At 45.1% G+C, this 17,885-nt stretch overlaps 1 protein-coding gene across 1 annotated transcript; it reads right to left on the bottom strand.

Annotated features, from left to right (window-relative positions):
* Positions 1 to 508: 508 nt before the first annotated feature.
* On the bottom strand, positions 509 to 16,005 carry gucy2d (guanylate cyclase 2D, retinal; the record flags this gene model as incomplete). The annotated part of the gene is made up of 18 exons (XM_083640572.1): positions 509 to 596; positions 3,153 to 3,232; positions 3,331 to 3,425; positions 4,032 to 4,130; positions 5,274 to 5,448; positions 7,029 to 7,221; positions 7,843 to 8,006; positions 8,110 to 8,258; positions 9,931 to 10,080; positions 10,181 to 10,337; positions 10,425 to 10,601; positions 11,128 to 11,208; positions 11,343 to 11,462; positions 11,588 to 11,702; positions 11,914 to 11,998; positions 12,124 to 12,493; positions 14,688 to 14,989; positions 15,129 to 16,005. The coding sequence occupies 18 exons, from the start codon at positions 16,003 to 16,005 to the stop codon at positions 509 to 511; spliced, it is 3,477 nt and encodes a 1,158-aa protein (XP_083496698.1).
* Between the last annotated feature and the right edge of the window lie 1,880 nt (positions 16,006 to 17,885).

The following is a 17,885-nucleotide window of genomic DNA, read 5'->3' as shown; positions in this document are numbered from 1 at the left end:
ACACTCAAAATACAAGTGTAGGGTGGCGTCACATGGTGTGTGTGCGGGTGGACATTGGGGGTTGGAGACAAATTGACAACGGAACAAAATGATGATGATTTAAGAGGCGCTGGATTCTTCATACGATATTATCATATGTGTATTATTAACTTGATATTAATATTTCATTTTTTTAAATATCATGGTTATCATCACTACCGGTATATCATGACACACCTAACTCCAATAAAGCTTATTTTAGTGTAGAGGAGGTTTTGGCAAATCCAGACAGGGTACATGTCCATGTCCTTCTTGGATTTAATCTTGGTGTAAGAAACTGGACATTATAAGTGTAGCACAAATTACGACATTGAATGTTGTTGACCAATTATAGGTTTTGCATGTTGCACAAGCTGATCATTATTCCCCTTTCCTTCATGCATCTATCATTCATTCATTCGCTGAAAGACAAAGTTGCTTGTGGAAACTATCAATTCTCAATTCTGGGACATGAACCAAAAGTACCAGGCTAGCAGATCATCGTCTTCTGCCGATCCAAGAACTTTTGCCTTCTGTCTGCAGGTATCTCCTCCAAAGTGATGCCATGATTGCTTGATCTGTAATGACAAATACTGTAAAGCTTTCCATTTGATCGCGGACACAGAAGAAAGCAATATACATTCAAATGGCGGACAGGTCCTTCGTTTGTGTTATGCTACAAGAATCCCCACATTATAATCTTTTTTTAAGTCCCCCACAACCCCCACCAAGCCATTTTCTCTCGAATTGTACTTGACCAATTCCCCCTGCTGTCACGGTCGTAGCTCCACCTCCTCTGTCAATCTGGAGAGAGCCATAGACTAGCACATGTTTCCTCCGATACATGTGCCAGCCGCTTCTTTTCACCTGACAGCGAGGAGTTTCACCGGCAGGGTGTAACGTGTGGGAGGAGTAACCTCGCGTCACCAGGCTCTTCTCGGGGAGAAAGAGCCTGGTCTCCGTTTACAAGGGATTTTGTCACTCGGCCTGTTTCCGGCCTACACCCCGCCCTAGACAGGAAATAAGCAGCGGAAACAGAATAAGAAAAAAAAAGTTCTTGTAGAAACATCATGGATTCACAATATCACATATTCTAAGCCAATAGGCTACAGAAGCTTTTTTCTTATCAGGCTCTAGCTAACGTAACCTCGCCGCGTCAAACGGCAACAAAGAAGATTTTTTGGTGCACTTGTTTTCCGTTTCCTTGGTTTACGCCCCCAATGCCAAAAGCGGTGTAAAGCATGCCCAGACTAGGGAGGAGTATGCTATGTGCCCCAGTTACCCTCCCCCGGCGCCCCGACCGACCAGAGGAGGCACTAGTGCAGCGACCAGGACTCATACCCCACCGGCTTTCCATCCACAGACACGGCCAATTGTGTCTGTAGGAATGTCTGACCAAGTTGGAAGTACCGCTGCCAGGAATTGAACTTGGGTCTCCGCAGGGGTAGGCGAGTGCTTCTACACTACCCAGACACCCACATTAGCTAATGCAGAGGTCAGCTAATGCAGTACAGAGGTCAGCTAATTTAGTACAGTGGTCAGCTAATGTAGTACAGAGGTTAGCTAATGTAGCACAGAGGTCAACCTCATGTAGTACAGAGGTTAGCTAATGTAGTACAGAGGTCAGCTAATGCAGTACAGAGGTTAGCTAATGTAGTACAGAGGTTAGCTAATGTAGTACAGATGTTAGCTAATGTAGTACAGAGGTCAACCTCATGTAGTACAGAGGTTAACTAATGCAGTACAGAGGTCAGCTAATGCAGTACAGAGGTCAGCTAATGTAGTACAGAGGTTAGCTAATGTAGTACAGAGGTCAGCTAATGTGGTACAGAGGTCAGCTAATGTAGTACAGAGGTCAGCTAATGTAGTACAGAGTTTAGCTAATGTAGTACAGAGGTCAGCTAATGTAGTACAGAGGTCAACTAATGCAGTACACTACAGATGTCAGCTAATGTAGTACAGAGGTTAGCTAATGTAGTACAGAGGTTAGCTAATGTAGTACAGAGCTAATGTAGTACAGAGGTCAGCTAATATAGTACAGAGGTTAGCTAATGTAGTACAGAGGTTAGCTAATGTAATATAGAGGTCAGCTAATGTAGTACAGAGGTTAGCTAATGTAGTACAGAGGTCAACCTCATGTAGTACAGAGGTTAGCTAATGTAGTACAGAGGTCAGCTAATGCAGTACAGAGGTCAGCTAATGTAGTACAGAGGTCAGCTAATGTAATAATAATAATAATAATACATTTATTTTATATAGCGCTCTTCAAGTACTCAAAGTCGCTTTACAGAATACATGGGTCAAACATAAAACATAACAGAGACAGACATAAAACACGGACAAACAACAAAAAGAAAGGAAGGGGGGGGGGGGGGGGGTGCCGGGGGGGTTGGCCATAGCAACCAGAGAGCAGCGGCAGCTAAATGCGCCAGCGTTCACTCAACCGGAGCAGGGCCAACCTCTGAACATAAGACATAACAGAGACAGACATAAAACACAGACAAACAACAAAAGGAAAGGAAGGGGGGGGGGGGGGGGTTGGCCTTAGCAACCAGAGAGCAGCGGCAGCTAAACGCGCCAGCGTTCACTCAACCGGAGCAGGGCCAACCTCTAAACATAAAACATAACAGAGACAGACATAAAACACAGACAAACAACAAAAAAAGTAGTACAGAGGTCAGCTAATGTAGTACAGAGGTCAGCAGGTCAGCTAATGTAGTACAGAGGTCAACTAATGCAGTACACTACAGATGTCAGCTAATGTAGTACAGAGGTTAGCTAATGTAGTACAGAGGTCAGCTAATGTAGTACAGAGGCTAATGTAGTACAGAGGTCAGCTAATGTAGTACAGAGGTCAGCTAATATAGTACAGAGGTTAGCTAATGTAGTACAGAGGTTAGCTAATGTAATATAGAGGTCAGCTAATGTAGTACAGAGGTCAGCTAATGCAGTACAGAGGTCAGCTAATTAGTACAGGGGTCAGCTAATGTAGTACAGAGGTTAGCTAATGCAGTACAGAGGTCAGCTAATGTAGTACAGAAGTCAGCTATTGTAGTAGAGGTTAGCTAATGTATTACAGAGGCCAGAGCAGGCAAATGACATCTAGTGGAGAAAGAAAGACAACATGCTCTTACCCTGGTGTAAGTGGTTTGGGCAGAGGCTTGGTGTAGTCCTTCTTCCCTACCAACCAATATGTGTACTCAATCCCTTTTCCCTGAAATAGAAATGAAGTATCCACATTCATTAGCGAACACAAGTCTGCTGGGTTCACTGCACATCTTCTGCATATATTTTGTGAATGTGTTTGTTCACCTTCAGCTCTATCAAGCCCCTGCGTTCAATTTGGTAGCCCAGATTCAAGGTCTTCAGGATATCAACCGTGCTTTGGTTGACATGGATTCTGTAAGCTATGACAAGCAAAGACAAAACTTTTACACAATGAACTTTCTTCAGCAATAGATCAAAGTCTCAAGTCTACATTTGCCTTTAAACTTTTGTAAGGTTTAAACACTACTGTAGAAACTGAAAGGCAACACAATTGAGTTGCTATTTACTGTATAAACCACTTGGTGGCAGTAGACAGGTCATTATTGTTTTCCCTCCCTGAGCAAGAAAAGAAATAGACACTCTCTAATTGCCAGACAATGGTAATTGAAATAATTTATATCAAAGAGGACTCAGTTGAAACTGCCATTTACCAAATAAAAGATGATTAGTTTCTTATGGTATTATCTTTTGGGAGCATCAAATGTGTCTACATTCCTAAACTATGGTATGAGTCAAGTGTACTTCAATATCATTCAATTATAATAGTTTGTATTTAAATAGCATGGAAAGGGTAGCTGGCCACTAATTCTGCTGATAGTCTTAAAGGATTAGGAAGGTCACTCACTTAAAACCCTGTTTAGCCTCTAGCTTCGTGCACACAAACTGCCTACACCTGTCCTTTCAACCAGTACACTGTAAAAAAGAAGAAGAAGAAGAAGACGATTCTGTGTATTGATTGTACTCACGCAACCCTGTGCTCTCCATTCGAGATGCTGTGTTGACAGTGTCTCCAAACAGACAGTACCGAGGCATCGTAAGACCCACTACTCCGGCTACAACTGGGCCTGGAAACACAGATACACACAGCATGCACATGCCGCGCACGCGCACACATGCACACACACATGCACACACACACACACACACACACACACACACACACACACACACACACACACACACACACACGTACGCACGCGCGCGCGCGCACACACACACACACACACACACACACACACACACACACACACAGTGACACACAGTGACACACGCACACACACACAGACAAACACACACACACACACGCACACACACACACACACACACACACACACACGTGTGCGCACAAACACACACACACACACACACACACACACACAAGAGCAGAAAGTGCTGTTTTCAGTAGAAAGTCCCTCCTTATAGGTAAAGTCATTTTGTGTGTCACATTTGGACATTTTTCCATGCAAGCACTGACTAAGTAGTCAGTAATATTGGTTATAATATAATGTAAATATAATACATAAACTAATAAACTCATCAAATATAATACTGACGATCTACTAGTGGTTTCCAATGATGTAAAAGACATAAAAGCTATGCTCTTGCCACTAGCCTACTGTGTAATGCTGCCTTTATTAATTTATAGGATGGAGTGAGGAGAAATGCTGTATGCGGTGTCTAATTGGATGACGGAGCGCTAAGTGGATAGCATTTCACCGTTCCAGGAATATGTTCCAGACAAGGATTAGGTAAAAATACCTCCTTGCCTTTAGCAGCAGTTTGGTTTTATTTCACACCAAAAGACTCAAGTTCTGTTCTGTTTTTATATACGGGGCCCAGTTGCACAAAGCACTAAGTTAAGATTTCCCTTAGGGTCAGCGTTAAAGTGCCCATAAAATAGAATCGGCTGCACAAAACACCCTTAAATCTTGTGCTTATGTTTTCCTTAAAATGTTTAACCTTATGGAGAAGATTTAAGGGTGTTTTGTGCAGCCGATTCTATTTTATGGACACCTTAACTCTGACCCTAAGGGAAATCTTAACCTAAGGTGCTTTGTGCAACTGGGCCCTGCCCTTTGAGAATGACATGTGTGTGTGCACATGCACGTGTGCCTCTAAAAGTGTGATATTAATTCCTAATAATTATTGCTCTATCATGATGTTTGAGCAGCTTATCATTGCACAACGAGGATGGATAGCCTGCTCACCAGAGTGTAGGCCAATACGGATCCTGATTTTTAAGTCAGTCATGTGCCTCGCCTTGAAGGTCCCGATGGAGTGGAGAATGTCAAGAGACATGTTGGCAATCTCAGCTGCGTGGCGAATGCCGTTGCGGGAGGGGACTCCTGAAGCTACCATGTAGGCATCGCCGATGGTTTCCACCTAAGTACCATGTAACAAGAATTGGACACACCTTCACCCATGAACTCACTCCTCAGTCAACATGTTTCTCTATAGATGGGCCATTTATATCTATACTATAATTGGAGGATCATCTGTCTCTCTGTCTCTCTCTCTGTCTCTCTGTCCTTCGCGTATCTCGAGAACCGTTCGTCGGATCGACTTCAAACTTCGGAAGTGCGCTGAGGCGGACCTGGCGGAGTGCAGTGCCCTGTTTTCATGCAATTCGGACGCGAAACACGTTCAATATTGATTGAACATTTGTGTTCAATCAAGCGTGTGCTCCTTCAAGCCCCAACTGATCTGGGCAGGTCGCTCTGTGACAGTAAGTGAGAAAAGTAAACACTGCTGTGAGTACGGTCGTTGAGAGTGAATGGTCAAGAATGAGGGGGGTAAAGTAAACATTGGAGAGAGGGCAGCATGAAAGGAGCAGAGAATAGTAGGAGAACATGTATTTGTAAGCTGAATAAGCAGCATTAATAACAAGTCTGTCATGAATAAAATCAAGGGGAAATAATCAATAGAGCTCAGTGATCTTAGGGCAAGTTGAGTATCACTGCTCTAGGGCCACAACACTTCTGGGAACCCCCATCCTGTGTAAGTAGGGTTCCCAGAGTAAAACCTGGCCATTTCCACCACTGCTTATGGATGAGCATCATCTGCTGCATGCTATCGAGAACCGTTGGTCGGATCGACTTCAAACTTCGGGAGTGTGCCCTATTGTGCAGTGCAGTGCCCTATTTTCGTGCAATTGGGCATAGCGCCACCTACTGGCAACACAAATAGCGCTTTATCTTGATAGCCATTCATCTGATCGACTTCAAACTTCAAACTCGGGGAGTGCGCTTAGGGGACTCAACGGAGTGCAGGGAGCTGAATTCCGTACAATCTGGCATAGCGCCACCTACTAGCAACACAAAAAGCAGTTTATCTCGATAGCCATTGATCTGATCGACTTCAAACTTGGGGAGTGTGCTCCTGGGAACTCGAAATAGTGCAGCGCTGAATTTCTTGCAATTTGACATAGCGCCACCTACTGGCAACACAAAAAGCAGTTTATCTCGAGAAACGTTCGTCCGATTGACTTCAAACTTGGGGAGTGTGCTGCTCGGACCCCGATGGAATGCGGTGCCGCATTTCATGCAATTTGGACTTATTCCAGGACTGTCTGTATGTCTGTCCTTCGCGTATCTTTAGAACCGTTTGTCGGATCGACTTCAAACTTGCGCTTAGGGGGGCCTGACACAGTGCAGTGTGTGTGGGGGGGGGGAGAAGCGCCCACGGGGTGGTGCATGGGGGAACGGGCACTGCACTAGTATGAATGAAGTATGAAACAAGTTTGAATCTACTGGTAGCTACCAAAATAAAGAAATAATAAATAGGAGATGCAACATAATTGAAATCAAGTGGGGTTTGTAGAGCTTTGGTTCACCTGTTCTGAACTTCTATCATTATCCCACCCATAACTAGAATCAAAACTAAATAAAAACTAAACTAAAACTAGTAAAAAATATGACAATACAGTATAATTTACAGTGCAATGCAGCATCCTCCTCACTCACCTTGTACACATCATGCAGCCCGATGATGGCGTCAAAGAGTGTGTAGAGGTCATTGAGCAAGTCGACCACCTCGATGGGCTCGCTCATCGCTGAGATGGTGGTGAAGCCCACGATGTCGCTGAAGTACAGGGTGGAGTCGCTGAAATGCTCCGGTTTGACCGGCTTGCCTAACTTCAGCGACTGGGCCACAGACCTAAGGGGTGAGTTTCATCTATTTTTTATCAAGTATTTTTAGGAATTTTCTCACATTTTCTCCCAAATTGTACTTGGTCTCGGTTGTTGCTCCACACCATCTGCCGATTGGGGGAGACCCGTAAACTAGCGCATGCTTCCTCCGATACATGTGCAGTGGCCAGCCACTTATTTCCACCTGCGACCCGGTTTAAAGACCCAAGTTGGTAAATGTCCACCCTGCTGAAGTGTCCTTGAGCAAACACTGAATCCCTAGCAGCTCCACAGCTGCTGCTCTAGCTGAACCTGACCTCTCTGACCTTCCAGCAAAAAGACAGTTGCCTTATAGTGGATCATTGATGTATCACAGTGTTATTGTTTGTATTACTTGGATATAGGATGAATCACTGTGACATCGCGACAACAAAAAAGCACTTCCGGGTGGAACTGCAGCAGTTAACTAGTATGAGTTGTGCCAAATAAACGTTAATATCTTAAAAACGGCATCTATGTGTGTGTGTGTGTGTGTGTGTGTGTGCGTGTGCGCGTATATATATATATATATATATATATATATATATATATATATATATATATATATATATATATATATATATATACTGTGCTAATGCAAGACGCTCACTTGGGTAACATCTGAGCCACCAGATTGTCTGTCTTCTGTCTCTCCACCTCCAGCTCCTCTGTCCTCTCTCTGATCAGATCCTCCAGATTAGAGGAATACTGCTCCAACATGCGCAGCATGGAGTCAATGATGTTGGTCTTCTTTCCCTTGCTGATACTCTTGAACTGCGAGAAACAGGGAGGATTGTATCTATCTTTATTATACTGCTGTGATAGAGCCATGGAGCTGGATCATCATGTTGTTATTATTATTTTTTTTTTTCTATACCTGTTTGAAAATCTCTTCCATGGTCGGTCTCTTCTCTGGCTCTTCGCTCCAGGCCTGTTTCATAACCTGAATCACCTCCAGCGGGGCCTCATCCACTGACACCATGGGCCGACACAGAGGAGGTGGTGCTTTGATCTTGCTGATGATCTCTGTCAGCACACACACGCACGTACGCACGCACGCACGCACACGCACACACACACACACACACACACACACACACACACACACACACACACACACACACACACACACACACACATACACACCACACACACACACACACACACACACACACACACACACACACACACACACACACACACACACACACACACACACACACATGCATTACAATAGCAATGGTTGTACTTTAGTTGCAAAGAGACATTTTCAGTTTTGTTCTGATTGCCAGCTCATTCTCATTCCCAGGGCGTCAAATTTAGCCGCTTTGTCATGAGCCATTGGCGTCTGCTACAGATGTACAAGGTGTCCTTTAGCGTCTGTATGAGACGCAGCAGTATAAACCCATGGGCATCATCATGAGATGCTCAGAGCAGCTGCTCCCACCGTCCATTCTTTTTTTAGATCAATTATTTTCTTTTATTGAAGGTATATAATAAGAGGCAATGATGCATAGTATAGCCATAATGCTACATACATTCAATGACAATGTGTAAATGAAGTATTAAATATAATAATAAACAGCTAAACAAAGGGGGGGAAACAGACAAAACAAACAACAGAAAATACCAACCCCTCCCCCCACCCACCCTTTGGGGATTTGTAGACGCTGGACATGACAGAGAAGTAACATTCACTCTAAAAGACTTTTAAGGTTTTCTGAAAAAGATTCCACATTTCCAATGTGGGCTCTTTTGCCCCAGAACACGGGCAGTTGACAATGAACCCACACTCTAAAAGAAAGGGTGTGGGGTGGTTTCCACCAAGTGGCAACCAATTTATTTTGCCCTAGTGAGCCCAGCTAATAGAGCACGGTTTTTAATTGGTGTCAAGCCCAGGGTAGACTAATTGTTAAGTAGCAATATGACAGGCGATGGAGGCACCTCAATCCCAAATATTTCAGAAAGGTTGTGGGCAACCATCTCCCAGAACTCAAACACTGGGGGACAGTCCCATATGTAAAAAAAAAAGTGCAGATACAGTAGTATCTGTGGAGCATAGTTTACAATTGGGATCGGGAATAATCTACATTGAACAGAGCTTCCTAGGCGTCATACATGTTCTGTGTACAAAGTTGTAGTGGATCTGTTGGTGATCCGAGTTTTCCCGCCATCCATTCTGAAATGGAAATCATTTTTGTTATTTAAGCCTAACCCAAACCATTTCTCTAACCTTAACCAAGTTGTTCTTGTTGCCTAACCTTAACTCAAGTTGTTTTATGTGCATAACATTTTCAAATTAACGTTGGGGTGACGTTTTCTAATTAACTGACATTTTCAAATTAACCGTAATGGTCTCGTAGCGGCGGAAAATGAAAGCTGGCATCGAACAATGATGAAAAAGTGCACCCAGTGTGTTAACAAGTGACACCAAGGAGTCATGACACCATGGGGCCGTGACAAATGGCGGAATTTTACACCCTGGGGTGAGAGCAGGTTGCATGTGCAGCCAGTTTTGTCAGTAGAATACAAATGCCATTGAGGACATAAATGGAGGTAGCTTCACATTTTCAGCAACAAGTGTGTCAGATACATAAAATGGATGATGTTCAAAAATGCATGTACTCATGTTATTATCCCAACATGTCAATCAGTGCACAGGCAACATAGAGGAGAGGATGATGGCCATGTCTCTCACCCTTGGGAGGCATGTCCAGCTTGCAGAAAGGAGCATTGCGGCAAATGATCTCTTGCATGATGATGGAGAAGCTGTAGACGTCGCCGTAGAAAGTGCCCCTCCTCCTCAGATTCAAGTCTCTCAGCAGCTCAGGAGCCATCCACAGCAGATCTTTTTGGACATATGAAGCACAACTACTAAGTAATCAAAGACATACATGTTAAAAAAACATACTAAGTTAAATCATTAGCCTGAGGATGGATCAACTTACCCTCTGGCTTTTCCTCCTTTACGTTAATGCTCTGGGCGATCAAGATTTCATTGAACCCATAGTCAGTCACCTTCAACACGAAGCGCCCGTCCACCGTACAGTTACGGGATTTGAGCCGTCCGTGGATGATGTCACGATTGTGCAGGTATTTCAATCCCTGAGAAAAGAGTTTGTATGAAATCTGAATGTGATGATGACAAAATGGCAAAGTGAATATGAGGAGGGGATTTGGTCTCTGTCTTACCCGAATCAGATCCATCATCAAAGAGGACTTAAACATCCAGTCAAGGCGCACATCCTCATTGCTGATCAGGTCCTCCAGGCTGCCCCTTGAGCAGTGTTCAGTCACAATGCCAAAGATCCCAGAATCAAAGAACAGCCCCAGGAACAGGTTTAGGTTCTCATGCCGCATGTCCCGGAGCTAAGAGGGAGGTCGATGAAACAGTAAGGCTGTGGGCCGCCATGTCATTGCATGGGGAATATCGCTTAATTTCAGAATCAATATGTGATTCATGTGGTCACGGACAGTGCCTTTGATATTTTTGAATGTGGAAATCTTTTTTTTGCTAATCAAATTCTGATGGATCTACTAATTTAGTCTATAACTGCTCAATAATTGGGAGGCTAATTGGTGCACTTAGACTCCTTTATAAGGTTTATTTCCACATAAAAGGTCAGCACATTTCCCTTTGGCCTCTTACAGTCATCTTTGACACTTTCTCTAATTCAATGTCAATAGTGTCATCACAGAATAGACAACACTGTTTGTTGTCTGTGGTTTCTGGCTATGATGGACAGTCAGCGTTCGCTAATACGTATTGATCTGCCCTTGGCCAATGAAAACATATTTGAATACAAAAATTCAGTAATGTTCACCCATTACATGACATTCCCTCATACATTCACTTACCTTGACAAAGACAGCCTCGGTACCACCATTCACTTACCTTGACAAAGACAGCCTCGGTACCACCATTGACACCTGACACTGCTCCATTGGGGCATTTCTTCAGCCAAACCCAATCGCCCTAGGAGGTAGAGAGTGTGACAGATTTTGTGCATAGGCCCAAAATGTCCAGAGGCAAAAGCATCAAAATGGTAGATGCATATTTTAGATGAAGAGTGTGATGAAGATTAATTTGGTTGCACGTGATTGCCTCACCTCAAAAACAGCAACATTTGAGCTGTCTGGTGTGGAGGCCATGTAACTGCGCGCTGACACCGAGTGGCGTGGCGTCTTCACATCCAGCTGGCTTTTCATCACACTTTCCTCATTGAGCTTCTGCTCTCAGACCAAGTTCAAGAGGAGAGGGGGTCGGCTTAGAGTAGTTTACAGGTAAGTGACTTTCATTCAACACACACTTGCTAAGCACTGTATGCACATCAGACATTCAACACATAACTGACCCGTTTGCTGAGTTGGGTGTTGATGAAGACCAGGTCATCCAGGGTCAGGACTACCTTCGTTGACCCACTGCCACCACCACCTCCTCCAAAGCTGAACCCGACCTTACCGCCTCTCCTGGATGGACCAAAAATACTATGAAAAGAGTTTCCCCTCCAGAAAATGCACACAACTGTATTTTGGTCAGGTGGGCCAGGTTTCCAGAAGTTCGCCCACAACAGACAGGAGTGGAGATCCTTTGTTTCTGCCCTACATGCCAGCAGGCATAAATGGCAGTAAGTAAGGGCTAGGTTTTGATGACACAACATTGATATTCTACTTAACATACTTGAGATGGTAGAAGGTGAAAAATCCACATCCAGCCAACACAAGGAACAGAAGGGAAAAAAAGAAGAGAGTGACTGAGTCCATTCCTTTGAGGATAAAGAGAAGAGCACAAGGAGAGAAAATATGAATCTGAAAGTTGACAGAATACAGCAATATACCACGATACCAACAAATACCTTTTTCCTTGTCATGCAATAACTAGCGCACTCACCCCCACTACAGGCAAAGTGTGGGCTGAACCAGCAGCTTGAGTCGGTGTAGGGTGTGCTGCCTGCAAAGTGGACTGAACGACCAAGGTATCTCAAATCCCCGAATATGCCGTTTGTATGGACGGCCTCCAGAGCATGAGTGGAGTAGAGAGTGGTGCCGATGCCGCTGTAGTCCAGCACCACGTAGCGTGCCTGCAGGCCTTCTCCGTTTCTGCCAGCCTGCAAGGGCTGGTTGAAGCCTTGGAAGTTGAAGCCACCCTCACTGTTGCCCAGCATCTCTCCAGTCACCCAGCCTCCTTTCAGGCGGGCCTGCTCTGCAGCCATGGCTGTATAGTACAGCATGTTGTAGATGGTGCCGAAGAATGGAGACACCTAGCAGAGGACACAGGATGAGCTACTGATGGAGGCTGCATCATGGCAGTCAACAGTAAAACCAACCAAAAGAACAAGGTTTTTGTTTTCGGTGCTGTTTGCTTGTCAGCAGGATAACGGAAAAATTCCTGTGCCAATTTTCATGAAACTTCATGGAACTGTGTCACAAGGAAGAACCCATAACATTTTGGAGCGGATCCACATCCGGCTCACAAACAAGCCTCACAAACTGGCCTCACAAACTGGAAATTGGCCTTGGCGGAGGTCAGCGCTCTCTGAGTGCCCGTCTAGTTCAACATGTGGTTATCTGGTTATCATAACATGTGCTTATCATAACATGTGCTTATCATAATATGTGGTTATCATAACATGTGCTTATCATAACATGTGCTTATCATAATATGTGGTTATCATAGGGTTTCAATACATGAAAGGATGTAATCTATTCAGAATCAGCTTTATTGGCCAAGTATGTGCACATGCAAGGATTTCTTTCAGTTGTCCAATTGTACTTGGCCAATTCCCCCTGCTGCCCGGTCACTACCCCCTCTGCCGATCTGGGGAGAGCCATAGACACACACATGCTTCCTCCGATACATGTGCAGTTGCCAGTCGCTTCTTTTCACCCGACAGCGGGGAGCTTCACCGGCAGGACGTAGCACATGGGAGGATCATGCTATTCCCACCAGTTCTCTTCCACCCAGTACAGGCGCCCCGACCGACCAGAGGAGGCGCTAGTGCAGCGAGCAGGACACATACCCTCATTCGGCTTTGCACCCACAGACACAGCCAATCGTACCTGTATGGACGCCTGACCAAGCCGGAGGTAATGCGGGAAGGGAGGGGGGGGTTAGGTAAGCAGGGAATCTACCGCTACACTACCCGAACGCCCCCTACAAGAAATTTTACTCTGGTTTGCGTTGCTCACAATGTACTCACACACAAAAAAGGTATGCACAGGCTAAGACAAACTGTTGTGAAGTATATATATGAATATGTCGAGTGTGAAGAACCTACGCCAGCAAAACCATAATCATCTTTTAATCACTTATTAAATGCTTTTTTTTTATTAATGGCTAACATTTGTATTGTCTATCTTGTTGCCTTCTTGTTCTTGCTCTCTGCCTATTCACCTTATTCTTTGCTCACACATGGACGCTTCCGCATTACGTCATTTTGTAATAGTATTTCCGTTTTGACTTGCCAAAAACTCCGCAGGCAAGATGGCTGCGCACAGTCCGCATTTAAACTGGCAGAATTACTCCGCCATAAACTAACATATCTTGGCCAATACGTATGTAACATGCAAAATAAAACAACCCGTAATATCTTAATTTTATGTAGAATGCAGAGGATATGTAACTGTTTAGTTAAACTTGCATTCCAGGAATATTGTGCTCTTAAGACGACGTTAGTGGAGTGGACGTTAGGTTGCGCACCAATGTTAGGTTGCGTAACCTATGTGCGATTCGAAATAACGCATCCGAGATAGAAACGTTATGAATATAGCCACGTTATAAACAACAAACTAACGCTGGTGATCCGTATGGAATCAGTGTTACTCGAAATGGTTAACGGTTATATCAATTTGGTCATTCAGTGGCATTTTACTGCCATATAACATAACTAACTAGTGGCTAATATTATTAGCCACTAGTGGCCTTCGCAACTAGCACTGAACCGGAAGAACAAATACGTTTGCGTTGAACGCGGAAGAGAGAAAAAGTGGGCGTGGTGAATAAGGTGAATACAGTAATGTTATCTAGCACAGTGGTTCTCAACTGGTCTAGCCTCACAACCCACATTTTTCTTAGTCATTAAGTGGTGACCCAAATGTCGTATTTTATTTTATTTTATTATTATTATTATGTTTAGACCTACATGCTTTTTAAACGAGTTTAAACTGGTGATGCTCGCAGCTACACTAGCATGACATGTTTGGTACCAATGGATGCCTTAGGCCTTCTACTGTAGTTTCAGAGGATACCATATCTGGCTTTAAAAATGAGCCTGCTACAGCCTCTGAAAGACAGCAATGTTGGACATGGACGCAGCCAACCTCAAGGAGTAGAAGAACTTCTTCTTTTTCATGCACACATCCGCGACCTAATCAAAACGGCCCCGCGACCCACTTTTGGGTCCCGACCCACCAGTTGAGAACCACTGATCTAGCAAGTATTGAGCACAGTCTCACCTGTTCTGGCAGGGTGCTGCTGTGGATTTCATAGCTGCTCTGAGCGTCCTTGAAGGCCTCGTAGAAATTGCGCTCCCCGGAGTCCATGGTGACGGTGAGGACCCCGTCATAGGCTTTCCTTAGCTTTGTGTCATTGCGCAGGATGTCGTAGGACGCGTCCTTGTAGGGCAACGAGTAGAGGAGGGTGTCATAGGGGATGAAGACGTAGCCACGGTCAATCATACGCATGTCCACGGCTTTGGTCAGAAGACGGTATTGGGCCTCACCTCCGATCAGAACAGAAGGCATGCACATGATGATCACTGCAGAGAGAGGGGAGTGAGAGGAAGACAGTGACAGGTGGGCAAAGGTTAACTAATTTAGTTGCATGTGGCATCTTTTGTTTCACATTTCAAACATCCTTACATCTCATTCAACACACACACATGCATACATACACACCTCTGACCCGGTCTGTTTCCCGCACGTTGGCCAGGGCTCTCTGAGGCCCGTCCTTGTCAGCCTCCATAGTGACCACAGTGCTAACCGGCAGGCCGAGGGCCCTTAGTGAGGAGGCCAGCTCATGTCCAGTGGATTTCCACATGTCCATCTCCTCTGAGATGATGGCTACATGGGCCCAGCGGAAGTAACGCAACACAGACAAAAGTACCCGGGAGGACAGTGGCAGCGGCCGCAAGAAGGTGGGGTACATCCCTCCTTCTTCCATGTGGGGCTTCAGGCAAGCCCAGGACAGAATTCCACTATCCCATTCTTTTGCTAACAGAGCGGCTGAGGAGCAGTAGCCCGGGGTGGCCGGGCCCAGGAAGGCATCAGCACCGGAGCCTTCCAGCCCAGCAAAGCGAGCGAGGGCCCGGGACGACTTGCAATCCTCATTGATCAGTGTGTAGTCATAGTAGTAGCCTTTGTTGAGGTAGGGGTTCTTATTGATGCGGCTGGTAGCCAGGCTGGCTGCCAAGTCAGGCAGGGCTTTGGAGTACATGAGGTCACATGTCCAAGGTCCAACGAGGGCCACCTTGAACGTGCTTCCCCAGGCTTCACAGGGAAGATAGGAGAATAGGAAAAAGGGGAGAATCAACCAATTCCTCCACCAGCTATTGGAACGTAGTCCAGGGGATGATGGTAAAGGTGTTTTTGATGATGATGGGGATGATAATGACGATGGTAACAATGATGATCTAAAAGGACAATGCCCGTTGTTTAGTGAGTCTGTTACATCTGTCTGCGTATGTCTTTTTCTCTCCACTTTTCCTGACTCCCGTTGCCATCGTGGGTGGTAGGAAAGGTTGTGCAGAAAGCGAGGGTCTCTGTGACTTGCCATTTCCTCACACAGCTATTCTGCTGCTGAGACAGAGAAGAGGAGTGGAGAGTTTAGGTTGACAGAGTGCGTCTTTGTGGATGGGATTGTCTCCCTTAGCACTCAATAGGGCTCTAGCCCAAAGCTGGCCAAGTGACCACAGGACTCCAAGTCATCACTGCCTCTAAAAAGATAAGAAGAACAGTGCAAAGCAGTTAGACATTTTGAAATATATGCCAAAATTGTTTTCCATATACTTAATATACTCAAATGCAGCAAAACAGAAAAAATACAAAGGAAGCAAAGTGGGCAGATGTGAACTCACAGAGGTCCACTATTTCAATGAAAAATAATGGAAATACTGTATGTCTGTAATAGTTTTGTGTATATTGCGTGCATTTCAGAGAATCAATCGTCAATTTCATTCTTATTAGGTTTGATTATTTATTTGGGCTATTTCTTATTTGTAATATAGATTTTAATGTGTTTTTACCCACCTATATACCTCCCAAATGTGAAAGCCATCTCAGGGATTAGCCTATTAAAGGTTATTTTGCTCAACAGAATGTGATGTTAAATCTCATCAGCATCCAACTGTCTGACCAGGCCGTACCCAGAGTGCCTGGTGCCTGTCTGACCAGGCCGTACCCAGAGTGCCTGGTGTCTGTCTGACCGGGCCATACCCAGAGTGCCTGGTGCCTGTCTGACCGGGCCGTACCCAGAGTGCTGGTGCCTGTCTGACCGGGCCATACCCAGAGTGCCTGGTGCCTGTCTGACCGGGCCATACCCAGAGTGCCTGGTGCCTGTCTGACCGGGCCGTACCCAGAGTGCCTGGTGCCTGTCTGACCAGGCCGTACCCAGAGTGCCTGGTGCCTGTCTGACCGGGCCGTACCCAGAGTGCCTGGTGCCTGTCTGACCAGGCCGTACCCAGAGTGCCTGGTGCCTGTCTGACCGGGCCGTACCCAGAGTGCCTGGTGCCTGTCTGACCGGGCCGTACCCAGAGTGCCTGGTGCCTGTCTGACCAGGCCGTACCCAGAGTGCCTGGTGCCTGTCTGACCGGGCCGTACCCAGAGTGCCTGGTGCCTGTCTGACCAGGCCGTACCCAGAGTGCTGGTGCCTGTCTGACTAAGCTGTACCCAGAGTGCTGGTGCCGTGCTTTGTAGCAAGAATTAATGGCATGCCCCAGCTGATTAGCTTTGCTGGGGCATGGAGTTTGTAAGCCATTCTGTGAGGAGTGCCAAGTAACGTCGAGCTAAATCTGCAGTTGATATCTCTATCTGGTCTTGTTATCTCTCCCTCTTAAATCAATCGCACAGAAATACCTCAATCTATTTAATTTTTTTATCATGAGATAGATGGGAGCTGGTGTGTGGCTCGGGTTCAAACATCAGCAACTAAAGTTGTAGGCACTTTGGTGCTACAACTAATCAACTACAATACTGCTTATTGCTGACGCAGATATTTTTCACAAGATTGAAGAATTGTGATGGCAGCTCTGACTACTGTTTGTTGTGTGACTATTACCACAAAACCAAATTATGTATTCCAAATTCACATTGGACCAAATAATCATCTGACTATCATGAGAAAAGAGCTGAAGGGAATTTAATTCTAACATTTTCAGCACTCTAAAGGAAATTATGATGGGTCATTCCTACCAGACACATACCAGTCCTAAAATCATATTTGTAATATTTGTGCAAACACAACTACTATTATTTAATTCTGTGACCAGGGTTATACTTTTTTAAAGAAATTTTAAAAGTTTTGCCTGTTTGCAATTATTGAAAAGGCCTGACACAGGTGTGGACCTAGCTAGCCTGGACCACCTGCCAGTATTGAATCTCAAGAGCAGCCAGTGCTGAAGTCAGAATAATTAAACACTCCGGGATTATTTGGAAGTT

This window comes from Poromitra crassiceps, assembly GCF_964638095.1.
Source record: "Poromitra crassiceps genome assembly, chromosome: 1".
In the NCBI taxonomy this organism is placed as follows: Eukaryota; Metazoa; Chordata; class Actinopteri; order Beryciformes; family Melamphaidae; genus Poromitra; species Poromitra crassiceps.
The sequence above is the reverse complement of the archived record's forward strand: the minus strand, read 5'-3'. Positions and strand labels throughout refer to the sequence as shown.